The sequence below is a fragment of the Lycorma delicatula genome, chromosome 9 (genome assembly GCF_047948215.1).
Source record: "Lycorma delicatula isolate Av1 chromosome 9, ASM4794821v1, whole genome shotgun sequence".
Lineage (NCBI taxonomy): Eukaryota > Metazoa > Arthropoda > Insecta > Hemiptera > Fulgoridae > Lycorma > Lycorma delicatula.
The window spans coordinates 90,019,785-90,040,242 of record NC_134463.1 but is presented as its reverse complement, the minus strand read 5'-3'; the positions used below and the strand labels follow the sequence as shown (position 1 = coordinate 90,040,242).

At 28.3% G+C, this 20,458-nt stretch overlaps 1 protein-coding gene across 2 annotated transcripts; it reads right to left on the bottom strand.

Moving 5' to 3' along the window:
- Positions 1-259: 259 nt before the first annotated feature.
- On the bottom strand, positions 260-17,847 carry LOC142330251 (uncharacterized). 2 transcript variants are annotated; one of them, XM_075375423.1, is made up of 3 exons: positions 17,535-17,847; positions 5,519-5,755; positions 260-617 (listed from the first exon to the last, which is right to left on the bottom strand). In XM_075375423.1, the coding sequence occupies exons 2-3, from the start codon at positions 5,737-5,739 to the stop codon at positions 359-361; spliced, it is 480 nt and encodes a 159-aa protein (XP_075231538.1). In that variant the 5' UTR covers positions 5,740-5,755; positions 17,535-17,847; the 3' UTR covers positions 260-358. The 2 variants fall into 2 exon arrangements, with proteins under 2 accessions (XP_075231538.1, XP_075231539.1); XM_075375424.1 differs by lacking the exon at positions 17,535-17,847 and adding an exon at positions 9,580-9,679.
- Positions 17,848-20,458: the final 2,611 nt, after the last annotated feature.

Genomic DNA, 20,458 nt, shown 5'->3' with positions numbered 1-20,458 from the left:
GAAATTTAATTTAAAAAGATTATTGCTGTAGAATGGATTACTTTACTCCGCAATTGAACAATGAACAACCAACTACTTATGTGGATATAACCAGCAATCATTATATTAAACAAAACATAATATTTTAATCAAACAACAACATTAAAGAGTTCATAGTCTAAGAAAAAGTGAAGAATTTGTACCCAGGGTGGGTTAAAGAAAATCGCATATAAAAATATAAAATTTAGTTTTAATAAAACAATAATAAACAACTACCATGTACAGAAATAATACTTTAATAACAAAGTAATCGATTGGAGTTTATAAACAAAAATTACAAAGCATAATAAAATAAATGCACTGGCACAACTGTGGCAGTTCAGGAAAGAAGGCCACGCTGTTTTAATAAATGCCGCCTGAAAAGTTGATAGTCTTCACTTAACAGTTCACATGCAGCTTGCATTGCTTCTTTAAACGTTGACCGAATCAATTCTTCTTTACCAGAATCAATTGCTTCATATAAACAACGCAATTGTGCCAAATCAAAATTAACTTGATCTTCAGCCATTGTCACAAGATCTCTAGCATCCTTTTGGAATCGCATTACAGTTATACTTGATGATCTTGAATGCCCGTGTCTGTAAACACCAGAAATAATATAAATTCAGCAAAATATAAAAAAACAATATTAATGCAAACCATAAATCAAATATTAAGATACAGAATCATGTAAGTTATCTCTACTGAATATAAATAGTGTTGACATCTCTCAAGAAAAGAGATACATTAATTTTTTATTTACACTACCTGTCCCAGTTATCTTAATGGCAATCACAAAACACTAGACGTACTAGGGCGTCAGTAAGAAAATTTCTCAGTTATATTGCAAGTCACAGTAATTAACAGTGAAAGTGCCACTTGCAGGGCTGAATATCATCTAGGTTTCCTGAACTTGGCATAGTAATAGGGGGTATTAAATTATTTTGTGCTCAAGTGATCATATTGAGTCATCTTATGCAATGTTATCAATTTCTGGTTCAATGTTTACCTTCAGTTCATCAATAGAGTGGGAATTTGATTGATAAACTACTCTATTCTTCAAATAGCTCCAAAGCAAAAAATCGCAACTACAAAAAGCGAACATTGCCATTGCCGTCTGCTGACAGTTTGCTCTTCTGTAAAAATTGCATGAACATGTGATAAGTGAATCATTTGATATGTGAGACTTTGCTCCATATTGTTGGCGGAAGCCATACTCTTTTTTATGATCTGTTAACTAAGTGTAGAATCCTTAAAAAATGTTATGGTACACCTGACATGACAGACCAATCAAAAAACATTAACCTCATTATACAAATATCAGAAACAGCACACAACATGCTGACTTTCTCATCATGAAGTGGGTGCTTTAACATCTAGTGTGGATTTTCAGTCATCCAGTACCTGTAATTGTGCAAACTAACATGCTAACATTTCAGATAAATGAAACCATTTCTTCGTCTGATGTGAAATACAGCATCAAGTCACTCACTGACAATACTTTCAAGAAGTTAATAGTAATAATTAAGACATTTCAGTTTGTTTACACTCTTAAGCTGTTGCACAATATAGTTTCAAATTTAAATCATGAAGAATCTTATGGCAAGATATATGTATTTTATACCATTTTATTGCGATAACTTATGCATAGATTTTTTCAAACTGGTAAAAATTTTTTAAATATTGGCTCTAGTCTCTGGAATCCTAATGGAAAGCATACTTCATTTTTCCTTTGAAACAGATACCATAGTATGCCATCTTTTAATTAATCATGAGTGCTATTTTTTTGCTGGGATACGGCCATTCAGAATTTTTTTGCAACTTGACACATTTTTTGAAAAGATCCAAAATGCACATATTCAATAATAGCAACACTTTTCTCAATTAAATAAGGCATTTTAGAAAACCACAACTGCAGATAATGAATCTGCACCAAAGCATGAAGAGTAACGAAACAACCAATAGCAGTTGTGTTAAAGGTGATATTCAAATAATTGCAGTTCGAGGTGTGTCGGTTTGGATATAAGTTGCTCACCTGGTATTAACTTTATGCATCATTTAAATAAGTTCAAATTTATTGTACTAATTAGTTCAAATTGATAAATGGTACAAAATATTCGTTCAAATTAATTTTATGGTGATAGAAACCTAAGTGAACACAAATATCTTTGAAGCCAACATACTCATTAAGATACGATAATGTATTTACTAAACAAATAAATCAATACTGAATTAAATCATTTTTAAGAAAAAAAAAAATTTTATCAATTAGATTTTATTATTAATTATTACATTAATTGCTTCAGACCTTGTCAAGAAGTCAGATTACGACAGTAGTAATATTAAAGTCTTTAATTACCTTTTCTGAAATCTATTCATTTCTTACTTAAATTTTTGGTGAAAATTATAACATAATGCCTATTATATGAACTATGTTAACAGATAAGCACCAGTGTTGAATGACGTATCAACTTCATATTTCTACAAATTAATTTAAATTAGGAAAATACTAATTTAAAAAACTCCAGAAAGAAAATATCTCTATTTGCCAAACTTTTAAATAAATTAAATAACAGCAACTAAGCCAACACAACAATTGACTGCCTTACCAAATATCCTATATCTGATTTCATGCTTGGGATTGACACACACACTTACAGTGCATCAAACTAAGTGAAAGCCAAATATTTGTAGCCAAATATAAAAGATAGTCATTACAGACAAATTAATTAGACACCCAAATAATCATGTAGTGTTTTTAAACATTTTATACACAACTTTTATTCTAATTTTGTTAATAAATTTATTTGCATTATAAATGACTGTGCATTATATAGAGATCATGCCAGGAATGGATAAGCGTGATATTCTATGGACAAACAAAGGTACTACTCAGAATTTACCTGGATTGAATTTTACCATCACTAAGTTAGATTACGGGATCTTTTAAATTTAGGCTGTGCACATTGAAATTAACAAGCAGTTACAAACAAAAATAAAACTGATAATCATTCAACTGGAGCAACATGTGATTATAAACACAGAATCAAAATACAAAAAAGAAAGTAAAATCTGCTCAACATCAGAGACTGCTCTGTCCTTAATTGAATTTATGTTCTGAAAGTGAAAGTAACAAATACTTGTTTCTCTGTCATGATTTTATGTTCATAATTATATGCTGATCTATTTGTTTTCCCAGGGCAGTTGTGTGATATATGTTAAAGCAATGTGTAAATCTGCCAATCTTCAGTTCTTGATTTTTCTTCTGATGGATGCCTAGGAATTACCAATAAGAAATTTAGCTAAAACCATTTTAGAAAATATGTATTTCTTAAATTTCTCCTAAATTTCAGAAACACATCTTGTTGGTGTTTAATAGTTCATAAAAATTTACGGTGTAGCCATGATTCAAAATATAATGAATTAACATTGTATTAAAAAAGTTTATTGCAGTTTATGTTCTCTTTCCAACCGTAAAACTATGTTTACTAATAATCTTCGAGATAGTTCATACATACAACATTCACTAATAATCATTTACTAATAATCTTCGAGATAGTTCATACATACAACATTCACTATCTAGTATGTATTTTAACTTAAGATAAATTAAAGGAAACTAATGTTTATTGAGCTTAACACAAATGTTTTGATTTCTATTTAATGAAGATTGTCTGAACTACTTTCAAGAAGCAGGACCAAACATATTTCAATCAATCGAATATATACTGATCTGTAAAATCATAAAAGGTAAACATGGCTTAAAACTAAATGATTTTTGCAGTTATCTATTTAAAATAAATCAAGAGAATAGAAACAAAATGTATTTACTTCATTACAATGTATCCAGCAGTTTTTAAGAAATGATGCCTAAGAGATAAACATGGATTCTAATTTCTGGAAGCACCTGAAGCTGGTGCCCTCAATCTGAACTAAGAATCATGTCATTAAATAATATAATACTTTCTGATCCAGACTGTCAACTGGGTTTAGTAGCATTAAGACAAAACACTTACCCATCTACTTTTCATTAAATAAACAAAATTAACATCTTCAGCACAAAGTTTTAAGTAAGTAAAATGTTTATTTAAAATAATGAAACTCTGTTTCCAATGATGTTTTTATATAAATAAACGACTTTTGAAACAATGTACTAGTTCACAAATCAAAGTGCATATTCGGAGAGTTTATAACTCTCCTAACTCTACCTGCTGTGTGTAGTCATATTCTAGTGGTACTTTACTCTAGTAGAACTTTACTAATGGTACTAGTAAATTTCTACTTCTGCCGTGAGATTAGATTGCTGTTTACAGAAGCACATCATGATAATGTTATATAACATTATATTATTTAATAGGCTTTACTTACATTAATGAATTAATTGACATCATTTTCATTTCAATGTTTAATAACAAAACATCAGTTTTTCTTCTGCTTAATTACAGTTATTTTTGTATAAATAATGAATTTTATCTTTTGCCCTATTATTTTGTAATAAGAACAGCTGCTTCCTTAGTTAATGTACTTTAAAACATAAGCATGATGAAAATATACTAAAAAAGTATATACAACCAAATAAAGTATAAATTTCTTACATCAATTGTTTTGATTTAAGTATGATATTATGACAAACAGACACGTGAGTCATAGAATCATGGGTTAAAAGTTTAAAATAGGCGTGTAGTTATAAGCTTTACATAATTTATAGACATTAGTTAATAAAAACAAATAAAATACAGTAACATATTTTAAATGGACAACATTTCTTGTTTACAATGGATTGACAAGCATGTCACTTTGTTTAGTATGACTAAGTCCAGACTGTACTGTTGTGTTATATCTCCATCTTTGTCTGTACCCAAATAAAACAACAGTGCTGTGCTCCTCCATGAATATGAACAATGAATAGTATAAAAGAAATTTTAATGCATCAGAAATGAAAGAATATCATTATTATAATATAATACATCATTAAAGATACAATAAATATTGATTGAATCAAGTGTTTTTACTTCTTGTAAGGGCTACAGTAAGCTAATGGAAAACTCATGTTAATATTTTTCACACTCCAACAAAACCAATATTTTCTCCTACACTGCATTTGCTTTCCTTGATTATCATTGTTCAGTTTTCCTTCTCTGAAAAGTATTTAAAAAAATATATAATTGCGAGATGATTTTAATCTTAAAACTTAATATTTCCCCAAAAAATCTGTATAATTTTTTATATCTATTAAAAAACATCCTGACCATCCTGGAAACTAAACTTCTCTCAGTAATATTCTTGTGCAAAAAACACTACTAGTCAATTGCAAGTGGCTGAACAAACACTACTACCATACATAAAAAAATAATAAATTAAATTAAGTAAAAGTAAAAACACAATTAAGTCTTTGTTTCTCAAAAAAAAAAGACAAATTAAATCCATAAGAAGTAAATATTTGATATGAGATCTATAAACTAATTATTAAAATAAAAATTAAAAAAAAAAACACAATTACACTTTAGGATGTTTTGGTTGACACAATAAGAGTTCTGATCGCTCCCAAAATTCAAGGGTAGCAGCTGATTCGTCCAAATTACGAGATGTAAGGAACTCTCTGAAATAACGACGGCCATCTCGGCTGTCAAGAACATGACGAAGACTATCTGTCCACCGGTCAAAGTCCTCTAAAGGAATACTACTACCCTCTCCCTCTGCTACACAGGGGATACAACTCATGACTGACTAGCAATACCTGCAATAAAATAAATAAAAAAAAAAAATAATATACATAATATGCAATCTCAACCATCAAATATGGCTATGAAAAACAATTTTATTGAGGAATAATCATAGAAAATTTTTGGTGTTCTTAGCAATCCTCAGAGTCTGATCTTGAAAATAATGTAATAATAAATAAATAAATCAACTTCATGTTCTCTTTCAATCTGATTTTGAACTATTAATTTTGTTCAGTTTTCCCAAAGCAATCAAATTAGAATTAAAAATATGTATTCTGAGGAAAATTAACTGAGAATTAAAAATATTGCTGAATCAGAAATATTACAAGATATCCTTTGCGAGAAAGGTGATGATAAAAACCCCACGGGTTGATAGATTTTATGTCAACTTTGTTTTCTGTATAAGGTAATTTTCAATTACTTCCACAATAATTCAGATGATTTCAATTACAGCATGACTGTCATCAATGTAACAGAAGGAAGTTTTATCATTAATAAGGATTATTAAGGGTATTAAACTTGTTAACTATATAGATTAAAAATCTAAAGGTTTATATGGAATGGATTTAACTTATTTGTGAAAATAATAAACATACAAACAAGATTTTAACAGCACTAAAGAAATACATATACTTCAATCTTTAGCAAAATATGTAAACTTAAAATTAATGATGGCCTGATGCATCAACCCTTGTAACTTGCCAAACATCATGGATGACATAGTGCATCGTCCAAATAACACATTGAATCTTAATTAATGATTCAATAAAAAAAATCCTGATCTCTGCAATGTTGTCATTAGTAGCATAAATATATCACAAAAATCTACCATTAGGAAACTACGTTGTAGTAAATCCCTACAAACCCACCGGGTTGGTCTAGTGGTGAACGTGTCTTCCCAAATCAGCCAAATCATTTGGAAGTCGAGAGTTCCAGGGTTCAAGTCCTAGTAAAGCCAGCTATTTTTACACGGACTTTAGTAGTAGATTGTGGATACCGGTGTTCTTTGGTGGTTGGGTTTCAATTAACCACACATCTCAGGTGTGGTCGAACTGAGAATGTACAAGACTACACTTCATTCACACTCATACATATCATCCTCATTCATCCTCTGAAGTATTATCTAAATGGTAGTTACCGGAGGCCAAACAGGGAAAAAAAAGAGTAAATCCCTACAAAGAGGAAACCATCTATTTTCACTATGAACTTCATGCATCTCCATCAACAATGCCACATTTAACAATATATTTCTCACAGTATTATAACTGAACCAAAACTAAGTTTTATTACCAGGATTTTACTACACCTTTCAAACCACTGACTGTATGATTTTACCTCAGTAAAAATATTTATTGCATTTATATCATAAAATCTTGTACATTGTTTGACATCTCATAATTGCATAGATTAATCTGCTCAGTAATACAGAAACTTAAGATTTTGCCTTCTGTAAACTATTAGAAATGTCTTATCATTATCTCTTGTTTTCTGTTATATAATAAAGGTCCTAATAATATACTGATGCTTTAAGCTTGAATTTTCAAACAATAACGAAAGAGATGTTCATTTGTTAAACATTTTTTCTCCTCTATTAAAAGAATCCAATTTACAGTACTTGAACCCAAGTTCAAATACTTTTAATTTTGGAAGTTGTCACTGTTGAAATTAGAAATACTAGTCATCAGAAAATTCCTCAGTAATTCAAACCACCCATCCAGTTTTCTAGAATACTGCAATCTATGCATGTTCTTTCATTTGATAACCACCTGATAACTATTAATAATTTGATGTTTTAAGATTTTTACAGGTTTTCATACACCCACATTCACTTTCAATATTAACAGAATATTTGAATTGTAAAAATTAGTCAAACAGGTAAAAATAAAAATATTTTACCTCAAAATGTCTCACAATTATCCATCCATGGATGGATGGATAACAAATTTCAAATGTAAAAATTTTTTAAACCTTTTAAAAAGGTTTATGGTTAATACTATAAGGCTTTGTCACTATATTCACTACTCTGCTAGTTACTACCTATTCTTGGACCATATCTATTATAAAATAGTAGATTAGATTTTCTAAAATTTTACGAACAGTTTCTGTCAAAATACCAAATATTTTAAATTCAGTTACAGAATTCCTACAGTGAAATCTCATGCACACACACAATGTATACAAATCAATGTTCTAATTCAATTGTGCATATTTTGTCTACATACCATTTGTAAGCAATATTTAACACAAGTGACCACTGATATTGTTGGAAAACATAGTGATATATCCTGTCCAATGCAAGTAAAAATTTACAATTAGTATTTTCAAATAATTCAGACTACATAGGTGAGCTACAAAGTGGTATTTTTAAATGTACCAAAACAAAGTTGAAAGGTAAATAAGTTTTCTAATAGATTATTATATAATAGTAAATAGGGCAATTTTATGCAGTTATTTCACACACATTCATGGGTAAATTAAATTACTGATCGGTTACTATAGATTAATACAATATCATAATTCATTCGCAACGAAATTCAAAAACATAAAGGTAAAACAACCAACTAGACACACAAAAGAAAACCATTCTACTTAAATAGTAAAGGTAAATAAATAAATAAATGGAAAATAATTATATAGAAAGAAGTGTATATTTTTTCCCCTAGCAGTGAAGAAAATATATGTACTAGTTTATTATGTGAGTTTATTAGTTTATTATATCTCATATAATATTGCTGAATCTTTTCTTTATCATATACCTTTTCTTTCTTTTTCCTGTTTAGCCTCCGGTAACTACCGTTTAGATAATTCTTCAGAGGATGAATGTGGATGATATATATGAGTGTAAATGAAGTGTAGTCTTGTACATTCTTAGTTCGACCATTCCTGAGATGTGTGGTTAATTGAAACCCAACCACCAAAGAACACCGGTATCCACAATCTACTATTCAAGTACGTGTAAAAATAGCTGGCTTTACTAGGACTTGAACCCTGGAACTCTTGACTTCCAAATGATTTGGGAAGACGCGTTCACCACTAGACCAACCCGGTGGGTTTTTATCATACACCTAAAATGCTTGAATGTAACTTAGTATACTCAAAGCATATATTACAATAACATTATTTCCCATTTACATCCTTAATTACACCTGCTAAAACAACCAAAGCATCCTCCTTCCTTTTTCACCGAATATTTTCCTTGAACACGTGTCAAATTCCATATAATAAAATACAAATTTGGGAATAACACCAATAAACATATTAGAGTAGAACTGCTACAATATTCTAAATGCGGATTCAGAGATAATGTATACATATTAATCTGTCATATTTAAGACAGCAATGATTTTTTATATCAAAACAAAGTTTAATTAATATTAATATATAAGAGCTTTATTTCATCTTCACAGAGCAGGGATCTTGGGCAACACAAAAAGGCAATCCTTAAAATTTTATGGTTCTACAAAACTGTCCTTCAATTTTCATAAAAAAAACTGAATCAATTATAAATACTCATGTTTATTTAATTTAAATTTCAAAGAAGAGTGTTTCATAAATGCTAACTTGTATAAAAATATATACACATGTATAATACACATGCACAGATTACTACATATATTAAATACAACCTTTGATTTGGTACAGTCAAATGAGAAATAAATGAAACATCACAACATCTCATACATTAAAGTAATTAGATACAATTAAATAGAAGGATTCTTAAAATCATATATTGACAAAATAAACCACAAGCCTACAGACTTTGCACATTCTATATCATTATTCATTTACTACAAGCAAACAAGAAAGCTATTAAAAAAAAAATTTTATGACAACATACCTATTCATGATAACACACCTACATTATTAATCAGAATAAATGAAATATTACAACTTAAGATACTGTAAGTATTAGTAAGTTATTAACATCATTACAATATGTTAGTTCAATAAACTTAATTTAAAAATTAAAAAAAAGGAAAAGTAAATAAAAACATGATGAATAAATTAATAAGAAATGATGCACTTTAATGCATAATAGATAAAATACATAATAAAGAAATGCAATGAAATATAAATCAGAGATAAACATAATTAACAATTAATTATGTTACATTTAATAATAGAAATCATTGAAATACGTAAAAAAACAATATAAATGAAAAAAAAATCAATATAATAAAAACAACTGATGTAAATAAGCAATGCAGTCAAGAATTATCGTAACAACATTTTTAAGATAACGATGCACTTGCAACATAAATACATCAGGGGGGTCATAAATCAATTTCTTGAGCGACATAAAAAATTAATCTGTATGAACTTAATGCAGTAATTTGTTTTGATGCTAGTGAAATATATATTTAGCTTCTTCACTAAAAAAAAGTTTCCTTCATAGTTGGGAAATTGGGAAAAAATTTTTCTATTGAAAACAAGACATTCCTATAAAAGTTACACTATTAATTTTTTTAAATTTTTATAAGTTCCAAATCAGACTGTGCAGTTCTGATGTCAAGTATTATGCTAACCACTCCTGATGTAGTAGCATTATCTGAGGCTCATCTGTGCATTACGTCAACAACAGTTTGTTATCCTATTTCCTGCCGACAACTGTGTCGGCAACTATGTTATCAACAACTGCGTGTTATTTGCACTTTGTATTTTAAACAGGATATCATTGAAATACAAAATGAACAAACTGACTAGCAGATAAACATTAGACTTTGCTTTAAAAATCAACGTCAAGAAAAATTACATTTCTTTACAAAAGCATAAGCAGGATAAAACCTATAAAACATTAAAAGCTTGAAGGTGAACAAGGTTTTCAAATTCTATTAACTCAAAAAAGGGTACAAATATATATATATATATATATATATTTTAAAGTAAAAGTTCAAAAATAAAGGGTTATAATTTAACATCAATTATAATGTAGGTTGTAAATACTTAACATCTTAATTTATATTATTATAATGGTTGTTGTTAGGCTAAATACCCAAAACAATTGTACGTGATCTGACATGAGTACAATTCACTTCCATAAACTGTGTTGTGTATGTTGAGGCATGCTGTATTAAATGAAAATAAATACTGGGTGTTTGTTTTAAAATGCAACCCATGCAAAATACTTTTTAGAAAAGTTAATACAATAATTTTGGATAAGAGGTACATGTTATCTACTGTTGTTACTTTATAATCAGCTGGTGCAATTTTCTATTTTTATTTTGTAAACAGTTAGTTATTTTATGTTATCTGTGTTTTTTGTCTAGAAGAAATAGTTTTGATCATGGAAGAAAGGATTTTTATTGTAGAAAATTATTTAACTACTAAATCTCTTGTTTTATGCAAAGAAGCTTTTGAGTTGCATTCCATCCCTGGGCTTTTCAGTTCCATTTCTGGATAAGAATGTGCCAAATAAATCTTCAATTCATCATTTGATAAAGAAATATAGAGGGGCTGGTTCTCTTCGCAATCAGAGACAAAGCCGGAAACGTTCAGTATTTAATGACGAAATAACATCTGGAAGATGTTAGGGTAAGCTTTTAAAATTCACCTAATGATTGATTAACAGAAACTTGAGCAATAAAAAGGAAAATCACTGTATAGTGCCTTTAAAGCTACCTGGCTCTTAACTTACAAGCCATACTGAATTCATGTATTAAACCTAGATGATTATGCTGCTAGGCTCTACTACTGACAATGGTAATCAGTTTGTTTGGGAAATCATTAAGGAGTTGGATAATACATTTTTTTTACAGATGAGGCTTGGTTTTATTTGAGTGGTTATGATAATAGTCAGAATGATCACTACTGGAGCTCCAACAATCCTCATATCATCCTTTTATGACCTCTATACCCACAGAAAATTGATGCGTGGTCTGCAATTTCCAGGCAAAGAATAACTGGTCCCATACTCTTTAAAAACACTCTTAATGCAAACCATCAAGAAATTGTAACAGAATTTATTGCAAATTTGAAATTAGGGGAGATTCATTGTTTCAACAACATTGGGGCCACACGTCACGAGCAAAAATGGATCTTTTGAGAAACTTCTTTGGTGAAAGAGTTACATCGACTGGCTAGAGCCAGCAAGGTCACCCGATCTTTGTCCTGCAGATTTTTATCTCAGGTGATATCTAAAAATTTATGAATTCATAAAGAATCCACACACCATTGAAGAACTGAAAGCCAATATAACTTAAAAATTATAAGAAATAGGAAAAGGTATACTTCAAAAGGTTGCACAGAAAATGATAAAGAGGGTAAGGGCTTGCATTGATGAAAATGGTGGACACTTATCAAGATTTGTTATAAAAAAATTAGATCTCTATAATGTTTTGCACAAAAATAATAATATTTATAACTAATCACATAAATATAACAAATTATTATCTTTAAATTGGATTGTGTTTTAAAACTATATAAATAACATAATATATATAAATTAGGAAAAAATTAACAATCAATTATAACATATTCAATAATGAAAAAATCAACATGAAAAATCTTTTATATTAAGAAACACCAACATCCATCCCATCAGATATAACCAATATACCAGGCGCATCATGAACTGCAAGTTACATTCAAGACTGCAAATGATGTACACCTTCATTCTGTTTACTTCAAGCACCACCTGTATACTCAATATCATTATATTCATTTAGAACAATTCTCTCTCTATGACCGTTATCTTCTGATCTTAAACTGTTTTACATATACTCACAATAAAAAACAAACAGATCATTATCTGTAAAAAAATCTATCTGTAAAACCAACAAATCAATGTCCCTTTGGTGTTGAAAAATCAGTGCTTTATATAAACTGCTTCTACTCAGTAAAGAACTGGACACTTAAAATGTTAATTATCCAAGTAATTACCACGATATCAATAAAAAAGTAGAACATAATAAAATAAATTAAAAATATAATATTAATAAAAACTTAATGAAAATGTACATAATAGTAAAAGAGAAGTTTTTCAATTCAATTTTAAATTTTGATTTTTATACATGAAATTAAACCAATAACAATTTACAAACCTTTATTTCTATTGCTTGACATAAATAAATACTGCACATACGCAAAAAAAATTGTTCACAAAAAACTCACTAGCTACAATTTGTCAAATTTATAAAAATAATAAAATGAGCAGAAAAATTATGTAAAAAAAAGAAAACAAATGGATTGATAAGTATTATTTATTTAATTTCCTTAAAACTTTCCATGAAAACACTTTGAATATCAGAAAAATATTAGACTATAAAGTTAATCATTATTGTTTAAAGATTATTGCAAACCATTATTAACAGTAACAATGCTAGCAAAGCAATGTTGATACATAGCAATAAAAATGAAAAATATCGTTATATCATCCATGTAGATATAACTGTTAGTTAGAAAAAATCTTCAGGTTAAAGTTATCCGGAAAATCTTAATGAGTACAACTTTAAATTTACTTAGACAAATGGGTTCAAATTATAACTTCCTCCATTTTTGGAATTGGTTTAAAAACTATTATTACATATAGAAAACACTCTACCACATTTGCCTAAAGTATTAATATATAAAACTTTTCAAACTTCTAATAATAGATTTTTGGGTTGGAACTGCTCTCAATGGTCATTATAAATTCTTAACATTAGAAAATATGGCATGAATGTGTATATGCAAGTTATGGAGAATTATTTTTTTGTATATGGTGAAATTAAGATGGCATAGGTTTATCATATTGTAAAAAATTTAGTAGTTTTTAAATAGACTACAAAACACTGTAAAATCAGCTATTTAACTTTCAAATCATTGACGACAGAACTGTTCACAAAAAAAGAAAAGTTAAAACAATGAAATAATAAAGTTTAACCAAACAAAAGGGCTATAATTATTTAGCAATAAGTTTAATGAAGAGTTATAATAAACTAGGAAAATGGGCTACTATTAATGACAGCTGCCATACAGTGGTTTTGAAATTCTTTTACAATGTGATTTGAACAATAGTAAATATATTTAAATCAGACATGTTTGTTTAATAAAAGATGACAATAAAATTTACACTTAAATATGTTAAGTGTAATTAATCGTAAATTTGTTCATTCCATCATTAAAGCCATGATCTCAATAAGCTTGAACATTATGAAACTGGCAAACTCATTAAATTACACATAAAAACATATATTTATTTATATTTGATAAAATGTACTAAAAAAATGTATTAAATATTTCAAAACAGATACTGTTTAAAAAAATGTGATAGCTGATTAATGGCTATTAAAAAAGTATCTTAGAAATCACAACTTCACATATTGTTTTCTAAATAAAAAGTTGTTTTTTTAGTGTGTTAAAAAACAATATTAGCAAACTAAAAACTAATTAAATGTGCTTTAAATATGATTAGCAAGAAGAGTGTTTCTAAAATCATCTAGCCTGATCTCTTTTTATATGACTACCTGCTAGGTAATTATCTATTAAGTTATCTTTACTCTTCTGAATAGTTTAGCTTTACAGAAAGTTGTTTATTACGGTATCTTAACCTTCAGAATAAGTTTGAATTGGTAAGGTTTTGATTACAGAAAACTCAATCATTAAGTTAAACTGAATAAATTAAAATAAAGAAAAATGACAGATTAATTATTCCTTAAATAAAGAAACAATACATTATATGTTTATGTCTTTATTTAGTAAGAGATAATAACACTTTATCTAGAATTCTGTTTATCAATAATGTGGTAATCAAAAAATAATCTTGAAATCATATAGCTAGCTACTTGCAGGCAATTGTTAAATGGATGTTTAAAAAATTGGATTAAGATTTACACAGATTTCTGTTCTTTACTATATCTTTGTTAATTATTACATTTTTAAATTTTTTTATTAAAACAATGAAAATAACACTTTGAGAATGATAATTTTCGGTTTAGATTTTTAATAAAACAATAAAAAAATGAAAATGGAATAAAAAACATATCAGCAGAGATATATTTCTATATTTTATGCTGTTACAATTTCAAACAAAACATGGTATCCTTTTAACAAATTTCTTTCTCATGATATGTCACTTTATGACAATTTGAATTTTATCTTATCGTTAAAGAAGAGATCAAAAAGATATCTAATAATACTTTAGTTTTATAACAAACAATTAATTAACTTGCATATCAACTAACAATATTGAATTCCTAAATAGGCTAACTGTAACATTACTGATAAAATACACATTTTTGTATTTTTAAATGGCGATTGAATGACTTCTTAAAATTAACATGATAAGTGTAGATTCACTTGATTAATATAACCATTTCAAACTAATTTAAAGTAAGGAGATTATATTATTTCTTATTATTTGGCAGCAGTAGCTTTAAAAATACGTGCACATTTGAAATATGTGAGTGTAAATGGAAAAAACCAATCATGCAAAAGACCAATAAGGAAAATAAAAAATATTTCTAATTGTAATTAGAAATTCAATATTTTCTTTGGGAAAATAAAAAATGGGAAAACAGGAAGCTCAGAAAAGAGATAGGGTTTACACTTTTCCCAAAAATAAAAAATAATCTTTATTTTATATACTTGGACATGCTACACAAGCTTTTTTAATGAAGAAAATAGAATGAACAGAAAGAATCCATGTTATGAATTGAATCAAAGACAGTTGATTTAGATGCCAATATGTGAATATAACAGTTAAAATAAGTAATGATGAAATCAATTATTACATTTTGAATAGTTAAAACTGGACTTGTAAAGCAAAATTGGAACAGATTAAGTGCCCAGTAAATCTCTACAGCAGGGACAGCTCTCACAGATCTACATAAAAATATTATGTATGAAGTGGCATATGCTAGCTGTTATTGGTATATAGTAACTAATTTTACAATACAGTTTATAAATAACAGTTACTATTATGGATGATAATTAAAATATTGCTCTAGAAGAGAAGGAACTCTCCAGGTTAGTCTCGTGGTTAAATTTGTCATTGAAAAATTAGCTCAGAGTTCTAAGGTTCGAGTCCTTGTAAAGGCAGTTGCTTTTATATAGATTTGACTAAACTGTGGATACCAGTGTTCTTTGGCGGTTGGGTTTCAATTAACCACACATCTCAACAGTGGCCAACCTGGCCTGTTAAAGACTACATATTTATCAGTACATTTACACTTGCATTATACTACAAGTGAGTGCAGTTACATCAAACCTGCCAAGCTGGTAGTGATGAATGCAGTTGGCAATCTGTACACAGACACCCAGACCTGGCAGTAACTCTTAAAGTGGTTGGAGAAATCAAAGCTTCAAAAGAGAAGATTTTATCAAGCTATATTCAAGCTGCAGCAAAATTAATACATTTTTTCAATTTATTTGTCCAGCTTGGTACAATATATTCAGAGATAATAGTTTCATCATTACTTGACGAAATGATAGTGTGCCAATCTCTTGAAAATTATCCAGTTAGCAATTTGCATGTCAATGAAATTGACAAACATCTTCTGCCTGGTACTATTAATTATAAACTAATTACTTTCACCATACACAACATACACCTGAGTTTTCATATACATATTTCACAAAGTAATATGAATATTACTTCTTATAACTGTTATTTTAGTATAGATTTTAAAATGTTTATATCCAATATCATGGATTACAATTAATAATAAGTTGTATAAATAAGAAGATATCAACATTACGAAAAAATATTATGTAATATTGCAGTAAAATTAGTTATAAACATTAAACAAGCTACAAAAATGTAATTTTTATATTATCTTCTTTTTTTAGTTTGATTTTGCTGAACAACTTCTGATAACATAATCTGCTACATCTAATTTATTAATAGGCAATCCCAGCAAATCTTTACTTCTAAAGACTACAATAATTTGTAATTCAAAATTTAGATGTCGTGTTTAAAACATAACTCTGCCAACTGTTAAAAAGTAAATGAAAATTTTCAAGTAAAATAATCTTTTTTGTTCTTATTTTAATGAAAAGAGTAGTTTAAAATGTTATTTTCAGCCATTTATATCACACTTATTGTTTTAAGATTAAAAACTATCAATCATGAGTAACAATTCATATAAGGTATATATAATTAATGAGGTAAAATGTATAGTTGGATATTTCATATCGTTGGGTAGCTTTTTATTAAAACCAAATTTAATAATTACTAAGATGCAAATTAAAATAGCAATAGGTAAGTTTTCTTTATTTTTTCAGCTAAGCACACCCAATTATTGAATGAACTATACAAAATTAAAACAATCCAGTAGTAACTTGTTAAATTAATCGGCAAGTAATCCAGAACCTTGATTACCTATTCAATTGTTAAAGGTAAAAAACGAAAATAAAGAATGGGAAATAAAAATAAATTTAATAAAACTGTATCAAATACAATTCATTTTATCTTCAACCACCATTAATGATTAAACGAATGAAAAACAAAGACAAAAGATTTACTCAATGATTTAACCGTTCATTTCTAACATCCAATTGTTAGTATCATGTAACGCAAGACACAATGTAACCTAAGATTATTTTTCATTATTTATACCAATAACGAATTATTTACGTCTTCTTCAGTTTCCAGTAGAGCCGAATCGATGTCCCCTTATTTTCTACATCCATTAACCTAAGATTAAAAAATCGAGGTTACATAAAACAAAATTACGATGTTGCAATCACGGTACCCATTTACTTCTATTGACTTCTTATCAAAGTAAATGTTTGATGTCATTAAATTTAAAAAAAATACACAATACCTAAAATGAAATATTCACGACATTCCAAATAATAAAGAACTTAACATACCATAATAATTCATGAAGGCACAAAATAATTAAAACAATTCTCACGTTACTGTGTTCACAATACAATTCAATTATTAGAATGAGAAACTAGTAGTAATCCACTTCCTATAACTTCGGTATACTTTAAAAACAAACATACGACAATTAGTTCTATTAAGATTTAACTACGTTATATAACGTAATTTTTCGAAACAACTACAGGCTGGCAGGGTTCAAGTCACCATTACGAAATTAAGCAAATCTGTTCAAAATAGACCGATTGCTATTTTTGGCGCGGCACGAAATTATCGTCTGCATCGAAGACACCAACTGACGGCACACATTGTTTTTCTCACATATCATAAACAAAATTTCCCTACCCGTGATTTTAATTCCCTTTCAGCAAAATCCTTCCTACTAATGTTTACAAGCAATATGACAATTTACATTGACAGAATAATTAAAATCTAGTGCATTATTGTCCGTAAAATCACTTTAAAATATTGTTTATCTCATATTACTTACATTTTAAATAAGGTCTGAGCTAGCTCAAAATAGTTGTAGGAATGTACTGATATTTGTTAACGTATTTACTACCGTTTTTCTTTACAGTTTTCTTCAGGGGGAACAGAAATGTGATTATCTTTCGCAAAAGTTTCAAGACCAGTATTTCATCTGGCTTAACATTGATTTCCAGTTACCAACATAAAAACGCAGTACTCCTGAAATAAACTTATTTTTTGTTTAGTTAGGCAGGTGAGAGGAGCAGCTGGTACCGCTGTGCTAAAAGCAGATGGAACGTTTAGAACGTCTTATCGCACGAGCTATGAAAGCCGAGGTAAGACTAGACCCACCTGCCGTAAATAAGTTAACAACCACTTTAACAACAGAATTTGACCATTCATTAAAAAAAAAAACTTTCACAAATAATCCTTAACTATGCGAAAAAATTGTTGCCTTTTCTTGAAATATTTTAACATTATGGTTTCGAAAATATGTAAATTTTTTATGTTCATTTTTTTCAGTTAAAGCGTAGTTGAAACTGTGATTATTTAATTATTATTCTTTTTAGCTAACTGGGGCAATTAACGATTGAAATCAGAAAAAACGCCAGTTTTTATAGACTCTTATAATCATAAAAACAACTTAGTACAAAAAGTAATTTTGACGTGCAACAAATTTTTCTCTAGGACATTTTTGAATGAGTAAATACAATAAAAAAATAATTTCTTGTTATAAAATTTCTATAATTCTACGACCACTTTCTTGGATGTAATGTTTTATTGCATTCTATACTTCAAAAGGAAGTACAAGATGTCGTAGTATAACGCTTCATTAAATCAGTCGGGCCCTTGTTCTGAAAATCTGTAATACAAGCAAACATTCTGCTCAGTACACAGACGGTTGCAACTTCGATTTCTGTATAGGCTTACGGTTTTTCATTATACGAGTAGATCCATTTAATAAATATAAATGGAAGCAATAAAAATCATTCTCCAACCACATACAATGAATAAAATTAATAAAGTAAAGCAAAACTCTTCACCATTTACATAGAAGATAAATATTTTAAAATATCAAAATATTTGTTTCCTAATTTAAAAAAAAAATAGATTTGCACAACTCTTGTTTAAGAAAGTGAACTGAATTCAACTACAAGAAGTTTATATTTTGTTTATAATTTAAACCATTAAAAGCAGTTTAAAAAACGAACAATTTGTCATCTTTTGTTCATAAAGGTCGACAATGATGTAAATTAAAAAAATACAAGTAATTACAAACACGACTGAAAATAAAGTAAATTACATCTACAGAATAGAATATTACCACATAAATCGATAAATTTGATATCACTGGTAAGTCTGACCGCATATTCTACCGGTTTGATATGAATAATCGAAACTTGATAAATATAATATATGTGTATTCTCTTAATTATTTATTTTAAATTCGGCTGTATCTATTTTAAGAAATAGGTTAATGTGGAACGAGTAATCAATACGTATTTATTCTCGAGCATACATTTAAATAAAGTGGAGTTACAATAGCAAAGAGATAAATTTACAGGAATTAATTTGTCTCGTTTATTATTCTTAAAGTTAACGTAATTATAAAGATTTATTTGTTTTAAAGTAATGAGATTTCAAACAACTGAGTTAATTATTCAAGCGGTGCAAAATCAATAATAATTATTTAATACGTCGATCTCTCTGTAACGGAGTGGTAGCGTCGTAGCCTTTAATCGGGAAGTCCTATGTTCGAATTCCGGTTAGGCATGGCATTTTTCGTACGGAAAAAATAACCATTTGGGCTAATTAATACAGCAACTAACTGCCATAATCGCAAAAAAATTATTTAGTATATTATATAATTAAATTAGGGATGGAAGAGATAAAAAAATAAAAAATTCCCTAGAATCCCAGATCAAGAGCTGTCTCGACTACTACTTTAAAACTAAGGATGAGAGAGAAAGAGGATAATCAATACTTCATAGTCAACACAAATACAAACCGCGCATTCACCTCTCTGTCAGTAATATAAACACGTACGAACGAACACACTAACGCACAAAAGAAAAAAAAATGACAGGGTTGTCAATTTTATTAATAAATTATTCAACGGCACTCCAAACAAAATGTAATATGTCCAATTAAATGCACGATTCCATTCAATTCAAAACGCAAACAATCGGTTTACTATATAACCACAAAATCGTAATTATATTGTATGATAAAATAAATAACACCTCTAAATTATGGTACAAACATGTGATACTACGACATACAAACAAGCGCAACCTATAATTTTATCTAAAATATATATATTATATATATATATATATATATTAAGAATTGAATTATATACATTACTTAAGCACGACGAAAGTAAAAATAATTTATAATTTTGTGGGTTTTCTCACGGCTTATTATTCTTTTTTGTGAAGAA